Here is a 19,424-nt window from a genome sequence, read left to right as displayed (position 1 = left end):
TTGCGCAAGTTTACCTTCGTAATCTATCTTCCCTTTCTTTATTGCTTTTTTAGTCATTCTTTGCTGTTGCTTAAAATCTTCCCAATCCTCTAGTTTCCCACTAACCTTGGCCACCTTATATGCATTGGTCTTTGATTTGATAGTTCACCCTATTTCCTTCTGTTATTCGTTCTGTTTTTTTCTCTCTCCTCTTGTTTCATTGGTTAAGGAAATGGACTATTAGGCATGATGTTCATGAGGTCCCAGATGCGACGTTGACATCGCTGCGATGTTATCAATTTGCATTTTCAGCAAATATTTGCGGTGCAAACATAGCGCTTTCTGAAGAGTGAGGTTAAACGTTCAGTTAATGATTTTCATTGCGAGAAGCACCATTCCAGCAATTTCTGGGCTTTCCGTTAGCGTGAATGATGACAAAACATCGTAATCCGTCAGTTGTAGAAATTCATTCCAGCTGTGAAAATCATAATTATAACAATTAACATTTCTTTCCTCTCTGGTTAGGCCAATAGAGATGAGAACACCGCATATGATGAAACCGCAGTTAAAAAAGATGCACAGGTTAGTCAAAGCATTTCAAGGTTGAACTTGTTTTTTCGGTAACAGGCCTTACTCTTTAAATAATTCCATAGGTTCTTTGATCTTGCACATTTTTAGCTAGTTTTGAGGCTGTTGTGCTACTGTATCTACTTCATTTGGTTATTGAGCCTGCTCGAGATGAATATTTAAAACAATTTACCAATATAATACTGACCAAGTGAGTAACTGAATTGCATGTTTGTTAGGCAGCCCCATCATCTTGCAGTGCTACAGTAAATCAAGGCTTTTTGTAAACCATTCTACAATCTTCCAACTTTTGTCTTTCATAGAATCCTAGAAACTTATGGCACAGAAGGCGGCCATTTGGCCCATCGTGTAAGTGCCAGCTGAAAAAGAACTATCCAGCCAAATCCCACTTTCCAACTCTTGCTCCATAGCCCTGTAGATTATGGCAATTCAAGTGCCTATCCAAGTACTTTATAAGTGTGCTAAGGGTTTCTGCCTCTGCCTCTTTCAGGCAGTGAGTTCCAGACCCCCACCACCCTCTGGGTGAAAGAAGTTCTCCTCAACTCCCCTCTAATCCTTCTACCAAATACTTTAAATCGATGCTCCCTGGTTATTGACTTATCTGCTCCTTCCTATCCATTCTATCTCGGCTCCTCATAATTTTATCCACCTCAATCAAGTCTCCCGTCAGCCTCCTCTGTTCCAAAGAAAATAACCCCAGCCTATCCCATCTTTCCTCATAGCTCAAATTCTCCAGACCTGGCAACATCCTCATAAATCTCCTCTGTACCATCTCTAGTTCAATCATATCTTTCCTGTAATATGGTGACCAGTACTCTAGCTGTGGCCGAATTAGTATTGTATACAGTTCAAGCATAACCTCCCCGCTCTTGTATTCTGTGCCTTGGCTAATCAAGGAAAGTATCCCGTATGCCTTCTTAACCACCTTATCTACCTTCAGTGCTCTATGGACATACACTTCAAGGTCCCTCTGTTTCTCTACATTTCTCAGAATCCTACCATTTATTGTGTATTTCCTTGCTTTGTTGGCCCTCCCCAAATGCATTACCTCATACTTCTGCGGGTTGAATTCAATTTGTCACTTTTTTTCCTACCTCACCAGTCCATTGATATCTTAGAATCATAGAAATTTGCAGCACGGAAGGAGGCCATTTCAGCCCATCGTGTTTTGTGCCAGCTGACCAAGAGCTATCCAGCCAAATCCCACTTTCCAGCTCTTGGCCCGTAGCCCTGTAGGTTACAGCACTTTAAGGGCACATCCAAGTATTTTTTAAATGTGGTGAGGCTTTCTACTTCTACCACCCTTTCAGGCAGTGAGTTCCAGACCCCCACCACCCTCTGGGAAATTTCCCCTCCTATCTCCTCTATCCCCTCCCCCCCCGCCCCAATTACTTTCGATCTATACCTCCTGGTTGTTGACCCCTCTGCCAAGGGAAACAGATCCTTCCTATCCACTCTATCCAGGCTCTCATAATTTTATATACCTCAACTAGGTCTCCCCTTAGCCTCCTCTGTTCCAAAGAAAACAGACCCCGCATCTCCAATCTTACCTAATAGCTAAAATTCTCCAGTCCGGGCAACATTCTTGTAAATCTCCTCTGCATCCTTTCCAGTGCAATCACATCTTTCCTGTAATGTGGTGACCAGAACTGCACACAGTACTCCAGCTGCAGCCTAACCAGTGTTTTATACAGTTCAAGCATAACGTCCTTTCTCTTGTATTCCATGCCTTGACTAATAAAGGCAAGTATTTCATATGCCTTCTTAACCACCTTATCTACCTGACCTGCTACCTTCAGGGATCTGTGGACCTGCACTCCAAGGTCCCTTTGTTCCTCTACACTTTTCAGTGTTGTACCATTTAATGTATATATTCCCTTGCCTTGTTAGACCTCCCCCAAATGCAGTACCTCACATTTTCCGGATTGAATTCCATTTGCCACTGTTCTGCCCACCTAACCAGTACATTGATATCTTCCTGCAGTCTGCAGCTTTCTTCTTCATTATCAACCACACAGCCTACTTTAATATCATCTGCAAACTGCTTATTCATACCCTCAACTTTCACGTCCAAGTCATTGATATCTTCCTGCAGTTACTTCCTCACTAACAACTACATGGCCAATTTTTGTATCATCTTCAAACTTCTTAATCATGGCCCAACATTGAAGTCTAAATCATTGATATATATCAATAAAAGCAAGAGACCTAGTTAGTAGCCCTGCGGATTCCCACTGGAAACAGCCTTCCAGTCACACAAACATTCGGCGACCATTACCCTTTGCTTCCTGCCACTGAGCCAATTTTGGATCCAACTTGCCGGATTCCCTTGGATCTCATGGGCTTTTACTTTTCTGAACAGTCTGCAATGTGGGACCTTGTGAAAAGCCTTGCTAAAATCCATGTAGACTACATCAAACACGCTCATCGACGCTCCTGGTTATTGCCTCCAAAAATTCAATCAACTTAGTCAGACACGACCTTCCCTTAACAAATTCATGCTGACTGTCCTTAATTAAGCCATGCCTTTCTAGATAACGATTAATACGGTCCCTCAGAATTTTTTCTAATAATTTGTCCACCACCGAGCTTGGGCTGATATGTAATTACTCGGTCTATCCCTTACTCACTTTTAAATAACCATACAACTTTAGCAGTCCTCCGGCATTACACCTGAAGCCAGGGAGGATTGTAAAATGGCGATCAGAGCTTTTGCTAATTCTTCCCTTGCTTCTCTTAATGGGCTGGGATCCATTTCATTAAGGCCTGCCGATTTACCTCCTTTCAGAGATGCTAAACGCCTTAATATTTTCTGTCTCACTATGTTTATCTCCTTAACTACAATGTTTGCATCATTCCTCTCTTTTGTGAAAACAGACACAAAGCATTCATTAAGAACCGTACCCACGTCTTCCGCCTCCACAGACAGGTTACCTTTTTGGTCCAATCCAGTCGCCCACTTCACAGCCATCGCCCTCCTGCACCAGCTTGCGCTGCTCCCTGGAGTAATATGCTGTCCAGGGCCCCACAGCTCCGCTCCTTTTAAGGTGCAGCAGAGCTGGTCTCCAGTCATTTTGGTTAACCCTTGCCACTGGACCAAGACCTAGCTCTGTCAAGCCAGTGTGGTGGCTGGTGTGTAACAGCCACCACACATTAAAAGAATCCACGCAAAGGCAGCTTCCACCCTTCAATATGCAGTTCGAGACCTGGAATATTAGGTCCTTCATTGAAACACCTGTGAACTCATTGAACTCATCCCTTCCTGGCGTGGAAGCAAGTCATCCTTGATCCGAGGGACCGCCTAAGAAGATGACAACCTTTTTGGTCTCTAATAGACCGTACTTTTTTCTTTGTTATCCTCTTGCTCTTTATATATTTATAAAACATCTTTGGGTTTTCTTTGCCAATATTTTTTCTTGCCCTCTCTTTGCTTTCCTAATTTCCTTTTTAATTTCATCCCTGCACTTTCTATACTCCTCTTGGGTTTCTGCAGTATTGAGCTGTCAGTATCTGACAAAAGCCTCTTTTTTTTTTTTGCCTTATCCCTGCCCTGTTTGCCCCTTGACATCCAGGAGGCTTTAGATTTGGGAGTCCCACCCTTTTTCATTATAGCAACATATTTGCTCTGAGACCTCACTATCCCCTCCTTGAATGCCTCCCACTGCTCTGATACTGATTTCATTCATGTAGCTGTTTCCAGTCCAGTCTTGCTAAATAACATCTCTGTTTTGTAAAATCGGCCTTTCTCCATTTAAAAAAATAAAGACAGCAGTTATTGAAACAATATGCAGAGGTATATAGACCTTCAGAATGGACCATTGTTGAAAGTTTAGTGTGTGTGCTGGGTTATTTTTGTTTTTAGTTGGGTTCTCCAGCAGGTGTCCCAGCAAGGAGGGAATTTGGACATGAAGTGACATAGTTCTAATGTCAGAAATAGGAAGCAGCAACCCAATTGTCACTACCTCTGTAGCTGGGAGAGTCACTATAAATAGAAACCCTGTGGAGGAGGAAAAGGAGAGGAGATGCATGTGAACATGAGCAACCAGAATGAACGAAATAAATCATCTCTGCTCTATTCATTGCACTCGTCTCTAAATCGACAATTTACAAAAAGCCTAACGTGTACCTGGGAATGAAATCTAGGTTACCAAATGGAGGCTGAATAGATGAAAATTTGGGAACAACCTGTCACAATTGCTATAAAGAAAGTGCTAATGGGGAATTAAGATTCTTTTACTGAATACATCATATTCTGCATGAGGTCCACAGATTTTACTTCTCATCTGAGTCCTGGAAAGAATGTCACTGGAATATTCCCACCACCTGGTCCAGCCCCCAAATCCATCTACATTGGGCAGGGATGCTACAAAAGTCATGTCATATGCATTGAGGTTCCATTAGGCCCAGTCTCCTGTATTTGTAATAACATCTGGGACTGTCTTCAGGAGCAGGAGGCCTGGCCCAGATGTAACTAATATAACTCAGTGCTAGTGCTGAGGAGAGATATCCTTGCTATGATGAAACCTTATCTTGCCATACTAGATTTATGAATGAGTAATGAGCCAGAATTAACTCATAATCTGACAGTAAGGGAGCATCATCCAAACAGTGACCGTAACCTAAGAACAGGAGTAGGTCAATCAGCCCCTCGAGTCTGTTCCGTCATTCAATTAGATCTTGGCTGATCTGTGTCTTAACTTCATCTACCCAGCTTGGTTACATAACCCTTTAATACCTTTGCCTAACAAAAATCTATCAATCCCACTTTTGAAATGTTCAGTTGACTTGGCCTCACCAGCTGACTTGGGGGAGAGAGTTTCAGATTACCACTATCCTTTGTGCGAAGCATTGCTTCCTGATATCATCCCTGAACAGCCTAGCTCTAATTTTAAGGTTATGCCCCCTTGTTCTGGACTCTCCCATCAGAGGAAATAGTTTTCTCCCTATATCCCCTATCAAATCCTTTAATCACCTCAGTAGATCACCCTATAATCTTCTATATTCAAGGGAATAAAAGACCAGTCTATGCAACCTATCATCCTAATTTAACCCATTTTCTCGCAGTATCATTCTGGTGAATCTGCGCTGCACCCACCCCAAGGCCAATATATCCTTCCTGAGTTATGGTGCCCAGAACTGAAAGCAGTGCTCCAGATGGGGGCTGACCAGAGCTTAGTACAGCGGCAACATAACATCCATCCCTTTGTATTTCAATCCCTTTGAGAAAAGGTCAACATTCTATTAAATTTGCATTATTGTTTTGTACCTGTCCACTAGCTTTGTGATTTCTGTAATTGGACTCCTAAATTTCTCTGCTCAGCCGCAGCTTCTCACCATTTAGAAAATACTCACCTATCTTTCTTGAGTCCAAAGTGGATGACCTCACATTTTCCCACATTAAACTCCATCTGCCACAGTTCTGCCCACTCAATCCATCAATATTCCTTTGCAACTTTCTGTTCCCATCTACACTATTTACTGTGTCACCTAACGAGGTGTCAGCAGCAAACTTAGATATACAGCTCTCTATTCCTTCAACCAAGTCATTTATAAATATAGGGAAAAGCTGAAGCCTCAGTACAGATCCCTGGTTCATGGCCAACCTCAGCAATGTTGGGGGGGCGGGGGGGGAGGAAGGAGAGGAGGAGAGGAGGCTGGGGGAGGGTATTTTGCTTTTGTAATAGGATTGTTAAATTCGGCTCAAGCCATGAGAATTCTTCAAACTATCCAGTGGGCATCTGGTCTGATGCAAGTCAAAAGGTGAACTAGTCTAGTACAATTCCACATCCTGAGTTCAAATTTCCCCAATCCCTTTTTCTGGTGCCCTCACCCAAGATGCACCGCTTTTGTCCGCCTCCAAGCGCGCCGAAAATCTTCCTCCCGATTCTAGCCGCTCCCCAGCCTCTCCTAGTGATGGCGTAGCGTGGCCCAGTGGATTGGGGATGGAGCTAGGTCCCGGCGCTGAAAACAGTGCTGGGACCTCTGCACATGCGCGCTAGAGTCTGCGCGCATGTGCAGTAGCTCCTGGCAGGCCGAATCTGAGAGTGCGCGCTGCAGGCTGTGTGGGAGAGGCCCGAAGCACGCCATCCCTAGCCCTGGCCGAATGGGCTCCCTCATCTGCGGCCCACTGTGTTCCTTAAGGTAGAAGTTCTATTTTTTATTTGTTATGTACTGAGATTGATTGATTGCTTATTACTTTGGTCTTGGTGCTTTAGGTGCAGGGTTCCTTCTATTTTTTATTAATTAATTGTTTATTACTTTTTGTGCTTTGTTTAGTGCTTGATGCAAATGTACTGCTTTGCTTAGTGCTTGGTGCTTTAAATGTATTTATGCTTCTTTAACGTTGTTGAGAAGGTGTTTAGTGCTTTGCAAGGTCCCCTATCTCTGGCTGCCTGCACTGATTTCTTAAGTCACCGCAAGGTTTTTCTGAACGTACAAGAGTGCCCACTTACGCTGGCCTAAGTTAGTTTGGAGTAACGTTTAGCTGGCTAAACTTGCTTAATGCCCAAAACAGGCGTAAGTGGCTGGGAACTAACTGAGCAACTCCTGGGAAAATTTGGGCCCCATTATCTCTGCACTGAAAAGCAGGCAACCTACAGAATGCAGGATTACAGTAAATGACACTAGTGCTCTGGTGTGATTTTGTTTACTCATCGCAATGTCTGAAGGATATTCATGTTCTAATATGCCCAGTGTTGGACACACATGTAGTTTAAATTTAATTCTTTACCCATTTAAAACTTACTTTAGATATAGCAGAAGCTCTATTTATTTATTATTTTAAAGAAGCTCTCTCCTAGTCTAATTTAACATTAATAAGATTAACACTTGAGAAGCACTGTGGTATTTTTCACAGGTGCACAATAAAGTTTAGCTCTAAATGAATATTCTAGCAGGTTTTACAGCGGATCAAAATGCATGGATTGTTTCTTTACAACTTAGGAAGATTATACTTTCAATTACACCAAAGAGAGTACAGGGGAGGTTTACCAGGATGATACCAGGGAAGAGGAACTTCAGTTATGTGAAGAGATTGGAGAACCTGGGATAGTTCACCTTCGAGCAGAGAAAGAGACACCTAATAGAAGTATTTAAAATGATATGGGGTTTTGATAGAGAAAATAGGGAGAAACTATTTCCTCCGGCAAGTAGGTCAGTAACCAGAGGTCATAGATTTAAAATAATTGGCAAAAAAACTAGAGAGGAAATGAGAAATCTCTTCACAGAGGATTGTTAAGATCTGGAATGTACGAAACAGATTCCATGGGAACTTTCAAAGGGCAACTGGACATGCATTTGAAGAAAACAACTAATTTACAGGGTTATAAGGAAAAAAACTGAATGTGGGACTATATTTGACCACTCTTTCAAAGAGCGAGCTCAAGCACGATGGGCCGAACGGCCCCACTTCAGTGGTGTAACATTCTATGATTCTATAACGAATAACATCTTTATACCGCAGGAGCTGTTTCAAGCTGGAGAACTGAAATGCGGTACTGATGAGTCGATGTTCCTCACTATCATTGGGACCAAGAGTGTTCATTACCTTCGGCAAGGTGTGCTTTGCTTGCTTAACTTTCATTGCTGGTAACAAGTACTGATGTCTTTAAATGTGATGATATTGGTCATGCAATATACTAAACTATGACCCTTCAACAATATTTGGAAAGAAGCAATTCATTTTAAACTTTATTTCTCTCCTTCCTTCCTTTTCCTTCTCCTGGCTTCCTTCTCCAAAATTCTGATTATCCTGCATTTGACCTAGGTTACATTAAGCATCTGAAGGAACTTTAAGCATCTGATCACTTGGTAGACTCTGAGCAAAGCATTCTCTTTTTGTTAATTGGGAGAAAAAGTTCCATTTATATTTTATTGGGGGGATCTAAATGGTAGCGAGCTTGTATTTTTACAACCCCTGTGAGGGGGGGGGGAATGGGGGAGGGAGGTGAAAGAGAAGCCCCTAAGTGCAATTTTCAATTTAAATGGTGCAAAATACCACCCCCACCAAAAACATTTTTTCGATTTTCTGAGATTCACATTTGAAGTCAAAGCTCTTTTTTCTTCAAGTTTTTTTAAATTATGCAGTTACATCATAATTGGGATTATAACGTAGCAAGCGTACATGATTGCTGATGCCATAGATGAATTAGATGAAAATGGAAAAAATAATGGCCTGTTGGCTTACTTAGATCATAAAATGATTGAACCAAAAGCAAGTAATAGAATATTTCAAATACAGGAAGAATTGATTATCACAGTCACAGAGGATGTTATTTGTGACTTAAACTCCGACAGATTTAGTGCTATGGAAAGACTGGAGACCTGATTGGAGAGGTTCAAACCTGCAGTTGTGGGAAAGGTTGGCACCGATTTGGGGAGGCAACATTGACTTCAGAGCGGAAAAGGAGATTAGAGATGGTAGCTTGCAAGGTCAGCGGGACAAGGATATGGGTCTTTCCTGAAGAGGGTAATGAACAATGTTCCTGTAAATTGCAACGCTCCAGTGGCTTCGTGCAGCCGGCATGCCAGCTTTTCAATGAGGAAAAAAAAGTGCATGTGCTGTATTTTGAAGGGGCCACATGGCACCAAACAAAATTACAGGGAACATTGGTTATAACAGCAGTTTTAAAGGGAGCGGTACAGTCATGATTCATTAAAATCTAGTAGCAGATTTCCAACTGTAAGTTGGTGTCAACTGAAAATTGTAAAATCGTTAAATTTTTTTTGTCAGGGGTCTGGTAGTAGTGAATATGTGGAACGATCTTGGTCGTAGTAGCAAATATTCAAATGAGACATTGAAGGTTGAATTGGAGAAGGGTTCCAGGAGAACATCAGTTGAACGTGAGTCTGTCCATCCTACCCACCTCCCCACCAACACATTACACCATGGCATGATTGGGACCGACTCAGCAAGGTTTAATCCACATACTTCAATCCTTCACTGATGGAGATGGAAGATGGAGGCAAACTTGCACCACAAACATTTTGCCTTCAGAAAGAATCTTACAGTATCAACTGGAAATGTGTTTTCTGAAGCAAGACACTGGCTTTGAGGTTCCTAGTTGGTTTCTATTTTTCAGTATCCATGGTGGTATATTGGTATTGGTATGGGTGCCAATTGTTTTTTCTAGTGCAGATAATCTGATTTTTACAATGTGTTCTTGGGATGTGGGTGTTGTAGGCAAGGCCGGCATTTAGTGCCCTTCAGAACGTGGTGGTGGGCCTTCTTCCTGAATGAATGATGAAACTACAGTGTATTTTAAAATAAGCAATGCACAAGCAGCATAGATAATCACTAGACTGAAAACTTAACCAGCACATTACACCAATATACTTCATAACATTTACAGAGTCACGAGCATGTATTCTGACGTGATTTTGTCAATCCTTTGATTTCTCAACTCCTGCACAAACAGCATGAGCACAGACTGGAAAAGCTTTTAAGAACTTAAGCTGATCATCTTGCTACTTCCTGATTTACCTTGTCTTTTATTTTTTTTAATCTTAGCCGTGTCTACTCTGTGGGTCTTTATCCTTTTTCAAGATGTTTTCATTTTGTGTATTTATTCCTTTTTGACCGTACTAATTTTGGCCCAGTTGTCATAGCCTTTTTTTTAAATTTGAGCTTCTTGAGATAGATTGATGCTGAGCAACAGAGCACCTGTTCCATTTTGGGTGACGCAAGTACTGGTGTGTAGAATATAGTGTAAATTATATGCAAAGTAGCATTTCCTACATTATGCCCTAAGCACACCTTAATCACCAAATTCTCAAATACATCCATACTACAGCAGTGTAATATTTCCATATGAGCCATTGTGGCCCTTGACTAATAGTTCAGTTTTGATTTAATGTGTGGCCAGTAGAAGATGGTTTGAGTGCCTGAGCTAAATTTCACCTTAGTCTTGCAGCTTCCAGAGAAAACACTTTCACGCTAGGCTAGATTTGTAGCCTGATTCTCATGGTTAAAGGACTAGCTTTGGAATAACCTTAATCCAATTAGGAATCTCTCTAATTTGATATTTCAGCTCCTTCGCTACATAATGGCTTTTTCTAGGATCCTGAGGAAGCTGTATTGCAATATTTGTATTAAGGCTGCATAGTAACAGTAGCTGGTGAGAAACCAGGAACAATAAAGAGTTTCTGGTAAGATGAGGTGCTCAAGAATTTTAAACTTTTTATCCGTTCTATAAAAATATCTGCTTCAGGTCTTGGGTTCTAAACATCTGCGCACATGTTTGTATTTAAGAGAGGACACAACATTCTGTAATTTTTGGGGATGACTTTGTTTTAATATGTGCTCTTTTTCAGTTTTTACTGAGTACATGAGAATCTCAGGCTATGAAATAGAAGAAAGTCTGTCTTCGGAGACATCTGGAAATCTGAGAAGTGCATTACTAGCAGTTGGTAAGAAGCGAGAGCTAATGTAATGTTACATAGTACATTGTATTTACAGCACAGACGCAGGCCATTTGGCCCAACAGATTCATGCTGGTGTTTATGCACCACACGAGCCTCCTCCCATCCTTGGTCATCTAACCCTATCAGCACATCATAGAAACATAGAAAATAGGTGCAGGAGTAGGCCATTCGGCCCTTTGAGCCTGCACCGCCATTCAATGAGTTCATGGCTGAACATGCAACATCCTTCTATTCCTTTCTCCCTCGTGTGTTTATCGCGCTTCCCCTTAAATGCATCTATGCTAGTCAACTCAACTAGTGGCCGATACTGTTCCATTTCATTAATTGAAATGAATGGCTTACTAATTCCTTGTGTACACATTAATGGTAGAGCTGCAAGTGAGATTAGCTTCCTTGTCAAAAGGGACACTAACAATCCAAGCAGATAAATGATGTTTATGTTCTATTTCAGTGAAGTGTATAAAAGGTGTTCCTGAGTATTTTGCTGAGAGTCTCTACAATGCCATGCGGGTATGTTGAAACTATCTGGTTCATTTCATTTATTCGAGAAGCTGAAATTAAATATTTTCGGTAGAATATTTAAGATAAAAATGACCAGCTTCCTTGTACCCACATTCTTGAATTACATGCAGGGTGCTAGTTACTAGGAACAGCTGCTTTAAAGCTGTGATACCTGAAGACAATATATTAAAGAAACATTGGCCCAGAAATTGTGCTTGGAGGCTTCCCGCGGGAGGATGCCTCTGACCTGAAAAATTTCTACGAATCTACCTGGAGGTAGGCCCGGGAGGTTCGAGACTTCTGGTCCTGGGCCTCTACGCGAAGGCCTGTGTAGAGGCCCATGTATCCCAGGGATTTAGGTGCTTTGTATGTGTTCCTGGCATCATGTGGGCTGGCCCAACCAATCCAAGTAAGGGTATTTCCATTCATACTTATGGTGATCCCATCACCACAAGTATGAAATGGAATACCCCTAAATCGCACACTCTTAAAATATATATTTTTTTAAACATCACATTTAAAATGAATCAAAATGGAATTTAATTCATTTAAAACACATTTAATTATTTGAAAAATGCATTTGCTTTTTAAAGGGTCTAAAAATAAACTTACCTTATTTAACAGGATTTTAAATGTTTAAATTATTGAAAAAATTTATTTTTCTGTCCTTTTAACAGTGTTACGCTGAGCCTGTTTTTATCATTCACAAGAATTTCAAGGGCATTCACTGGGCAGGAGTTGGGCAAATAGCCCAACTCTCCGCCCGCGGAGCTCCTTTACTTCCAGATGCATGTGATCTGTCAAGAGGATTCTTGACGGATCGCAAGTTCCGGGTTTAGGCGCATGCACTTCGCATACTAAACCTGGAACGTGCATGCGCACCTCTTATGTGCCACTAAGGGCTACGAATTCAGGGCCATTATCTAGCAAATAGTTTGCAAAGCTAATAAACGTCCAATTCTTGATTTACCATTGCATCACTATCTTTGTTTATTACCTTTTAATGTCGTATCAAAATCAGGTAATGCAAAAGCTCTATCTGGAAGGCAATGTGTAGTAACAAAAAGAGAATTGGTCATTGAGAACCGCTCTGAACTAAGTGTGCATATATATAAGAAATAAATTTCTAATCTACAACCTAGAAATACTGTGACTCTTTGAAATTTTCCACCTCAAAGGGCTGTGGATGCTGAATGGTTGAGTATATTTCAGGCTGAGATAGATGTTTTGACTCTAGGGGAATGGAGAGATATGGAGATCAGGTGGGAAAGTGGAGTTGAGTTCGAAGATCAGGCCATAATCTTATTGAATGGCGGAGCAGGCTCAAGGAGCCCTATTGCCGCCTACTCCTAATTATGTTCTTGACTTGGAATAGTCAGAGGCCACTTTGTCTATTGAGGGTGTCACATTTCGTGCTCTAGTTGCTCTTGTGTTCTGTTGCTATGAACTTGAGTTTGTTACATAATTGACAAAACTGCTCTGCTGCTGAAATTCCTGCAGGTAAATTAGAATAGAGTTTTAAAGTAGAAGAATAGTTTGATTTTTCTGTTTCCAAGTCCATTGTATCCAATCGTTATGTATGAAGATACTTTGCAATGTGCCTTGTCAGCAAAATGATTTAATGGGGCATCTTGCTGCATATGCTGTTGGTTAGATTTATTCCTGCAATCATCAGCTTGAAATTTTTTGTGTCATAACTTGCTGGAACTGCAAGCTGATTAACACTCTGGCAAGGGTAATGGGGCCGCAGTGGATGGCAGGACCAATACTGTATCTCAATCAATGATATTTAAAAATTGAGAAAAACAGGAAAGACAGAGAAGGAGGGTGAATTACAGTGGATATCGTAAAGTCAGATCAGGCACAAAGAGAAATAGGGCATGAAAGATTGGATTAAGATTGGGAGGAAAAAAGAAGAAAAATTGGAATTAAAAAAATCTCCATAAAAAGAATTTAGTACATGCAGGAATGAGACTAAATAGTTCTGTGCTAGAGAGGTTGATTGGCATTGCATTACCAATTATCATGATAACATAGAAGCATAGAAAATAGGAGTAGGCCATTCGGCCCTTCGAGCCTGCACCGCCATTCAATGAGATTATGGCTGATCATTCACCTCAGTACCGCTTTCCTGCTTTCTCTCCATACCCTTTGATCCCTTTAGCCGTAAGGGCCATTTCTAACTCCCTCTTGAATATATCCAATGAACTGGCATCAATAACTCTTTGAAGCAGGGAATTCCACAGGTTAACACCTCTCTGAGTGAAGAGGTTTCTCCTCATCTCAGTCCTAAATGGCCTATCCCTTACCCTAAGACTGTGTCCCCCCTGGTCCTGGACTTCCCCAACATCGGGAACATTCTTCCTGCATCTAACCTGTCCAGTCCCGTCAGAATTTTGTATGTTTCTGAGATCCCCTCTCATCCTTCTAAACTCCAGTGAATACAGGCCCAGATGATCCAGTCTCTCCTCGTATGTCAGTCCTGCCATCCGGTCTGGTGAACCTTCGCTGCACTACCTCAATAGCAAGAATGTCCTTCCTCAGATTAGGAGACCAAAACTGAACACAATATTCCAGGTGAGGCCTCACCAAGGTCCTGTACAACTGTAGTAAGACCCCCCTGCTCCTATACTCAAATCCCCTAGCTATGAAGGCCAACATACCATTTGACGCCTTCACCGTCTGCTGTTGCATGCCAGCTTTCAATGACTGATGTACCATGACACCCAGGTCTTGTTGCACCTCCACTTTTCCTAACCTGCCGCCATTCAGATAATATTCTGCCTTTGTGTTTTTGCCACCAAAGTGGGTAACCTCACATTTATCCACATTATACTGCATCTGCCATGCATTTGCCCACTCACCTAACCTGTCCAAGTCACCCTGCAGCCTCTTGGCATCCTCCTCTCAGCTCACACCGCCACCCAGCTTAGTGTCATCTGCAAACTTGGAGACATTACACTCAATTCCTTCATCTAAATCATAGATGTATATTGTAAATAGCTGGGGTCCCAGCACTGAGCCCTGCGGCACCCCACTAGTCACTGCCTGCCATTCTGAAAAGGACCTGTTTATCCCGACTCTCTGCTTCCTGTCTGCCAACCAGTTCTCTATCCATGTCAGTACATTACCTCCAATATGATGTACTTTAATTTTGCACACCAATCTCTTGTGTGGGACCTTGTCAAAAGCCTTTTGAAAGTCCAAATACACCACTGGTTCTCACTTGTCCGCTCTACTAGTTACATCCTCAAAAAATTCTAGAAGATTTGTCAAGCATGATGTCCCTTTCATAAATCCATGCTGACTTGGACCGATCCTGTCACTGCTTTCCAAATGCGCTGCTATTTCATCTTTAATAATTGATTCCAATATTTTCCCCACTACTGATGTCAGGCTAACCGGTCTATAAAGAGTACTTATGCTCTTAATTACCGGCCCTAACTTTCTGCTGCAACTTTAATGGGCAATTAATGTGTAAACCCAGAAAGTTAAAGGGGAGGCCAAGGGTGGGATGTCATTTGTGCGAAGCAAACGACGGAGTTGTGTAAATGGACCAGCAAGTCCTGGAGATTCATGACTCCTAATGCATCTCTTAATCCCCTGAATGTGTGCTTGATTTGCGCATTAATAAAGGCGAGTTTAATTAATACACCATTATTTTTCCCAGCAAAATTTGGCCCAATATTACTCAAATGTTAATATAAACAGAAACCTATGTAGCTGACAGGAATTACATAGTAAGTAAGCATCATGTTGCGTGCATTGCAAGTGAACTTCTTCAACAATGCAGCTTGTCTTCGTTTGATTGGGAATGTAACTGACCACTAAACAGATTAATACATGACATGCAATTTATTAGAGGCCTGCATTGATGTGTGTTGCTTCAGAGCTGATTTTTGGCAAGTTATCTATAGTTTCAATTGGCAGGCATATTCCAGTCAAATATTGTACATTTCTTAAAATGGCAAGGACAATTATTCTAACGGGTTCACACTTGCCTGAATGTTTGGGCTCTGTAGCTTCATTTACTGTCTAATTTAAAGAAATCAGTTGTGCAAAGTATAACTTATTCATTATTGGGGTCCAAGCAGTATGTAAAACCAGATTTACTTTGATCGTGAGAGAAGACATGTTCTTTATTGAGAATATTGCATAAACCATGCAGCAGCAGCATTATCACATTGTCAGATACGGTGAATTGATCTGAGTCTGTTGAAAGTAGCTAAGTATTTTGACATTTTCTTTTGTAACTAGGGAGCTGGCACAGATGACGACACACTCATCAGGATTATGATTTCAAGGAGTGAAGTTGACCTGTTTGATATCCGTGAGAAATTCTATGCCAACTATGGAAAGTCTCTTTTCAGTATGATCAAGGTATGGCCATGAAACAACATGTACCACTTGGTGATAAAGATAAAAGAAAACTAGTCAGTGATTTGTCTCCCAGGAATTAAAACTGAAGATATGAAAGATAGATATATAACTACAAGTTTAAAAATAAATAATACAATAAAGTGCTCTTGTCTGAATGTTCGAAGTAATTGGAATACGATACTTGAGTAGAGGTGTAACTGGTGTCAGTAAAAAGACAATTTAAAGATGACTGAAATATGGTTCACTCCAGAAGATTGGAGTGAATTCAATATTAGTGTTTTTGGGATGTTCAGGAAAGAGAGAAATGCAGGACAGGAGGACAATGCTTTTAATATACAGGATAACTGAAATGAAAGCAGTTTGCCTACACTGTTAGTGAATACTTCTTAAAAGTACTTAATTGGCTGTGAAGTGCTTCAGGATGTCCTGAGGATGTGAAAGGCGCCAAATAATTATAAGTTTGTTCTTTGTTTCCTGATGTCTTGGAGCAGAGCACACATTGAAATAGACTTGAATTGACTTGCATACATTGATAGGGTTAACAATGGAGAACCAGACTCCCAAAACAGGATAAGGATAAAGGTAACATAATCTGTGAAGGGTTTGGAGGGACAATAATGTGATAGTCATGGGTAACCTCAATCAACTCCATATAAAATGAGTATATTTAAATGAAAAAAGCCACAGAATTTGTAGAATCAGAATGTAGAAGATTGCTGCCTTTGACCCAGTCTGTCAGAGTCTTGACTAGGGATAACACGTATCGTGACCTCCTTTTTGCATGGAATCAGGGCAGCATTCATATTTTAAGTAGTATTAGAATCTTTGAGAGCTATGTATCACGTGATTTTGTTTTAGATAATCTGACAATTGGCACAGCTAAGGCCTAAGACTAAACCATGACTTTGAAAGGGCAAACTACAAAGGAATGAGAGGAATTAAGAGTGATTGACAGGTACTGCTGACATCTCGGTTGAGGAGAAATGGAACAAGTTTAAACCATAATGTTGAATATGCAGGATGAAGACAAACAGTGTGCAAAATGGATGAATAGAACAATTCAAATGGGAATTATAAAAAATATATAAACCCTTAGGAGAGAGGAAATGTTGAACTTTAGGAGAGATATTAAAGTGCAGAAAGGCCACTAGAGGTTTGAATAAATAAAGGAAACTAAGCACAACAATCAAACATTCTCCAGTAAAATGTGTGCAATAAATTGCTAGTTAGGGTCATCCGCACAAACTTTAACGATGCTCAAAATTCACTTATGTTAAAGTGGGAAAGTTGGCACTAGCTTAAGTGTCACATAACTTTCCCCAGACAGAAAGGGGTTTCTAAAGCATAGGAGAAGATGATCTATCTGCTTTCAGCTGGAAGTGCAATTATAAAAAGATTAAAGGAATAAAATATTTAGGTTTGCATTTATGCATCTCCAGTTTTTACAATTTGTAGCTTCTCTCATGTTACCATTAAAATATTGTGGAAGAACCTTTCTTGAGCTCTCGAGAGGGATCTTTTAAACAAAAGGTTTAAGTGTGGGAAACTTCCACATGGTTTTAATGGAAATCTATTCTGTACAGTTCCCTCCTGGCTCTATTCATATAAGCTGTCACTAAGCTTGTCTGTGGTCTCATTCCTATTTCAAAAACTCTTGAGTATGTGCCATAGTTACATAAGATCTTTACTATCTCCAAGAGGGCAGTTATCCTGTATCAGGACTGGATCTAAATCTACTGCCAAGAGTCTAAAATGATTTCTGAACAATTACAGCTCAATCCACATTGGTAACCATGTTTTAATCTGCAGGATTACATTAACAAATTCCTTTTCTTCTGCAGACCGATACTTCAGGTGATTACAGAAATGCCCTTCTAAGCATGTGTGGTGGTGAAGAAAACTAATGCTGCTTGTGAAGTAGTCAATTCCACATAAAGTATTGAGGCTTTGGCCTGTATGATTACTTAACCAAATACTATTGTAATGCAGATATTTTTGTGAATTAAAGCTTGTAAAGCATGTTAAATAATGTATTTTTAACACTTCAGAAAGGATTCTGATATCTCCTCATTCTCTATTTGTGGTGTCTGAAATTAGCAATTCCTCTCTGACCTCAGTAGGGTTCACTATGTTGAGCTTATTGGCTCTGCAAGCTTGGATATTAGAAATATGCGGACTATTTCCCATAATCCAATAGCTAGTGCAGCTGCTAATTTAAAAGCTTTTTATTGTCATAAGTTTGTCTGAAATTAAGTGGCTAACTAGAAATTTAAGATAGTTAGGAGATAACTAAGGACTAAACATTTATCTTTGTCCTAGTCCTGGGGGAGACAAGTATTTTAATACATTTGTCAAGTGAAGGGGACTAACTAATAATCAATGTTAAGCATGCTCTCTTCTGTCATAACAGTGGACCAAGCTATAGAGATTTTTTCTGTTGTAATTGACTGTCCTGGGGATGACGTCTATTGTTTTGCTGCCCTGACCTTTACCATTAATTTGTATGGAAGATATTGGACAATGGAGGATGGTGTGTGGACCACTGCACAAATGGGTGTTTGGATGGCTGGGGAAAGTTGCTCTGTACGTGTAAAATCATTAATAGCGAGGTCGATCTTAGATATAATTGGCAATGTAAGAGGGCGATTTTGGCATCACAGTTTTTCTGGAAGCAACACTTTTAAAGTTTTTCTATCCTGTAGGTCATGCACTACTGCATCTAGTTTCAATTAACATGAGCTATTGCTACAAAGATCTCTTAATCCTTTAGCTATTGGTGAAGTAAGTGTTACTAAAATAATGTTTACATAGCTGGATTAACTATTGCCATCACCTATGGCAATATTTATCAAGTATTTTATATGGCAATAATTGCTTTTCGTGCATAATAAATGGTCTAACAAATAAATCTGTGTAAAATATGTATGTGTTTGTGTTTCCCTTTGGATCTATTACCTCAATCAAATGCATTTTGCATCCTAAAGATAATTAGTAAGGCTTATTGGAAATTGAAAAATAAATCATGGCGAGAGGATAAGAATCAACAATTACTTGAGATTACTGTAAAAGCAGCTGCTTGCTTTTATTCTAAGTCAGTAACTTTTTACATTTTAAATTAATATCAGGTTATTAAAAATGCTTGTCATTCTGTCACTGGAATTGCCTCAATTTGTCAAATATATAGGATGTGGCAGAAGCTGAACGCCAAGGCATAGTCGACGTATTTACTGAGGTGTACGAAAGCACGGGCCTTACGCTAAACATCTGTAAGACAAAGGTCCTCCATCAGCCTGTCCTCACCACACAGCACTGCCCCCCAGTCATCAAGATCCACGGCACGGCCCTGGACATTGTGGACCACTTCCCATATCTCGGGAGCCTCCCATCAACAAGAGCAGGCATCGACGACGAGATCCACCAGTGCAGCCTTCGGTCACCTGAGGAAAAGTGTTTGATGACCAGGCTCTCAAAACTCCCACCAAGCTTATGGTCTACAGGGCTGTAGTAATACCCACCCTCCTGTATGGCTCAGAGACATGGATCATGTACAGCAG

At 40.7% G+C, this 19,424-nt stretch overlaps 1 protein-coding gene across 1 annotated transcript in view; it reads left to right on the top strand.

Annotated features, from left to right (window-relative positions):
- The window catches only part of LOC139247795 (annexin A5-like), a 66,500-nt gene extending 47,711 nt beyond the window's left edge, over window positions 1–18,789 (top strand). The window contains exons 8-13 of the mRNA XM_070871786.1: window positions 505–561; window positions 8,030–8,123; window positions 10,879–10,974; window positions 11,441–11,499; window positions 15,748–15,870; window positions 17,712–18,789. Coding sequence (XP_070727887.1) covers window positions 505–561; window positions 8,030–8,123; window positions 10,879–10,974; window positions 11,441–11,499; window positions 15,748–15,870; window positions 17,712–17,774 — 492 coding nt within the window. The 3' untranslated portion in view covers window positions 17,775–18,789. The remainder of the gene's footprint in view (window positions 1–504; window positions 562–8,029; window positions 8,124–10,878; window positions 10,975–11,440; window positions 11,500–15,747; window positions 15,871–17,711) is intronic.
- Window positions 18,790–19,424: the final 635 nt, after the last annotated feature.

The sequence above is a fragment of the Pristiophorus japonicus genome, chromosome 2 (assembly GCF_044704955.1).
Source record: "Pristiophorus japonicus isolate sPriJap1 chromosome 2, sPriJap1.hap1, whole genome shotgun sequence".
In the NCBI taxonomy this organism is placed as follows: Eukaryota; Metazoa; Chordata; class Chondrichthyes; family Pristiophoridae; genus Pristiophorus; species Pristiophorus japonicus.
Note: the sequence above shows the minus strand (reverse complement) of the source record. Positions and strands in the feature narration are given on the sequence as shown.